The 2,423-nt window shown below is 34.5% G+C and overlaps 1 protein-coding gene across 4 annotated transcripts in view; it reads left to right on the top strand.

Moving 5' to 3' along the window:
- Nucleotides 1-1,460, top strand: part of Ccar1 (cell division cycle and apoptosis regulator 1) — a 52,397-nt gene extending 50,937 nt beyond the window's left edge. For all 4 annotated transcript variants that reach the window (XM_005360113.3, XM_013351182.2, XM_005360114.3 and 1 more), the window contains 2 exons: nt 501-706; nt 1,124-1,460. In XM_005360113.3, the coding sequence (XP_005360170.1) occupies nt 501-706; nt 1,124-1,183 (266 nt within the window). In that variant the 3' untranslated portion in view covers nt 1,184-1,460. The remainder of the gene's footprint in view (nt 1-500; nt 707-1,123) is intronic.
- The last annotated feature ends 963 nt before the right edge of the window (nt 1,461-2,423 follow it).

Raw genomic sequence — 2,423 nt, 5'->3', positions numbered from 1 at the left:
GTAGACCAGGCTGGTCTCGAACTCACAGAGATCCGCCTGCCTCTGCCTCCCAAGTGCTGGGATTAAAGGCGTGCGCCACCACCGCCTGGCCATTTCACAGAATTTTTGGTATTGTGGAGGTTGTTATTGTGCCTTATGCAGTTTAAATAAATTTGCTGCTGTTGAGTTATATTCCTAAGTCTTCATTTGTATTTCAACTTTGAGGCATAGTTAAGTTACCTAAACTGAGCTTAAACTCATTCATTGACCAAGGCAGATTATAAACTTAGGATCTTCTTTCTGTAGCCTCCCTGAATAGCTAGAATTACAGGCCTTTATCACAGGTTTAGCTGATTTTGAGTTTTATAGCTCAAATTCTATTTTCTGTTACAAGTATGCATGTGTGTATATATGTGGGCATATGCACCACAGTAAGGTGGTCAGAGGATAACTTTTGAGAGTGGGTTTTCTTTCTACTATGTGGAGTCAAAATGTTATATTTTGAAATTTTTTTTTAACAGATGAAGATGGGAAAACTATATTAAACTTGGAGAATTCTAACAAAAACCTCTCTGGTGAACTCAGAGAGGTCAAAAAAGACCTTGGTCAGTTACAAGAAAACTTGAAGGTTTCAGAAAACATGAATTTGCAATTTGAAAACCAATTGACTAAAACACTCAGAAACTTATCCACAGTTATGGATGATATTCACACTGTCCTCAAAAAGGTTAGATACTTTGTCTTTTCTGTTTCTAAAATTGCTCCCTGGCATCTTCAATGTAATTGAATGCTATAGTCTTCATAGTCTCCTAGAAACAAGTAGTTACAGTATTCCCAGCATTTTAGCCTTCCAGAAAGTAACCAAAAGTAATTCCAGAGTAAATATTTGCTTCCCAAACTTGCCTACAGTATATAAATGATTTTTGTGTATATATTAACTGAATAAACCAAATATTTGGCTAGATTATAGTTACCTGGTGGCTAAGATCTGAGTTGACTGTCTCATACCACTAAAAGGAAAGAAAAATTGGGCAGCCATGTATTAAAATTAATTTATTGATATTTACCACTCAGTGACTGCTATTTTAAGGTAATTTGAGAGTAACAAGAGATTAATAACATACACTTTGCTCTTATTTTATAGGATAGCATAAAGAATGAAGACAGAGATCAGAAATCCAAGGAGAATGGATCAAGTGTATGATAAAATGCATTTGGTGATGGAGTGGTGTTATATAATGTACCATATAAAAATCATGATACAAGAATGTGTGAAGGCAATGCATGTTTGATTGTAATAGTGTAAACATGTTAGCTGAAATGATGTATAAAGTTTTATGACTGTGAGTCTGCTTTTGGAAATTGCCTGTAATTTCTAGCATTCAAATTAAATACTGAGTGGAAGAATTTTGCATTGCAAAATCTTTTAGGAAGAATTTTGTTATAGTTTTGACCCCAATAAAGTTCATCAGTTTAATTGACAGTAACATTTAATTACTAAATGTCATTTATTGAAATGTGTAGAAAGCTTGCTTTATTTATAGAATTGTTAGTTTTATAGTTCATTTTTAGTTTTGGTATAAATCATAAAACAGCATGCTGTTTAATATTTGCAACTTTTTTGAACTTAATATTTTCAGTCTTTAAATGCATTTGTTAAGAAGTTAATTCATAGACTGGGCCTGGTGGCACATCCCAAAAATCCCAAGATTTTGAGTTGTTAGGCCAGGCTGAACTACATAATGAAATGTGGTCTCAGAAACAATGCAGTTCCTCCAAAAGACACTGTATCTAAGACCCACAACTAAGAAAGTAATATAGAGCTAGCAATGTGCTTAGAGTTACATAAATTACTAGTCTTGACGGTACTGTTACTACACTCAGCTGTTTTACTTGCCCTGAATATTTCCTGTTTTAATTTTGAGAGTTAACAAAAAACAGTGGACATCAAATGTACAGTTTAGTAACAAGCCAGTAGGTTGTCAGTATGATTGATGCCTTAAGTTAAGTCATTAATTAAAAATATTTTTTTAATTAATCTGTGTACTTTCTTTAGAATTTTGGTGGATGCTTGAGACTTGAAAAGACAGGAAATATGATATACTGTACATCGATGGTTTTTAGTGTAGTAAACTTATTTTTCAGAGCACAGTTGTTAATATTGACAAGTTTCTTTCTATTTGGTCTTTCTATTGGATAGATGCTGCTGACATCTAGTTGGTAGAGCTCAGCATCCTGTTTTGTGGGATAACCCCAACAAGGAGTTATTCAAGCCCAAATGCTGATAGTGTTCAGTTTGAGAAAGAGGGCTAGGTGACATTGTGTGTGTCACATTATACTAGTGAAAGCACACTTCCGTCTAGGTATGGGAACATGCCTTTGATCTCAGCCCAGGTGCCAGAGTCAGGCAGATCTCTTAATGAGTTCATGGTCAACCTGGTTTA

This window comes from Microtus ochrogaster, linkage group LG2, assembly GCF_000317375.1.
Source record: "Microtus ochrogaster isolate Prairie Vole_2 linkage group LG2, MicOch1.0, whole genome shotgun sequence".
Lineage (NCBI taxonomy): Eukaryota > Metazoa > Chordata > Mammalia > Rodentia > Cricetidae > Microtus > Microtus ochrogaster.
This window is presented reverse-complemented; position numbering and strand designations above follow the sequence as displayed.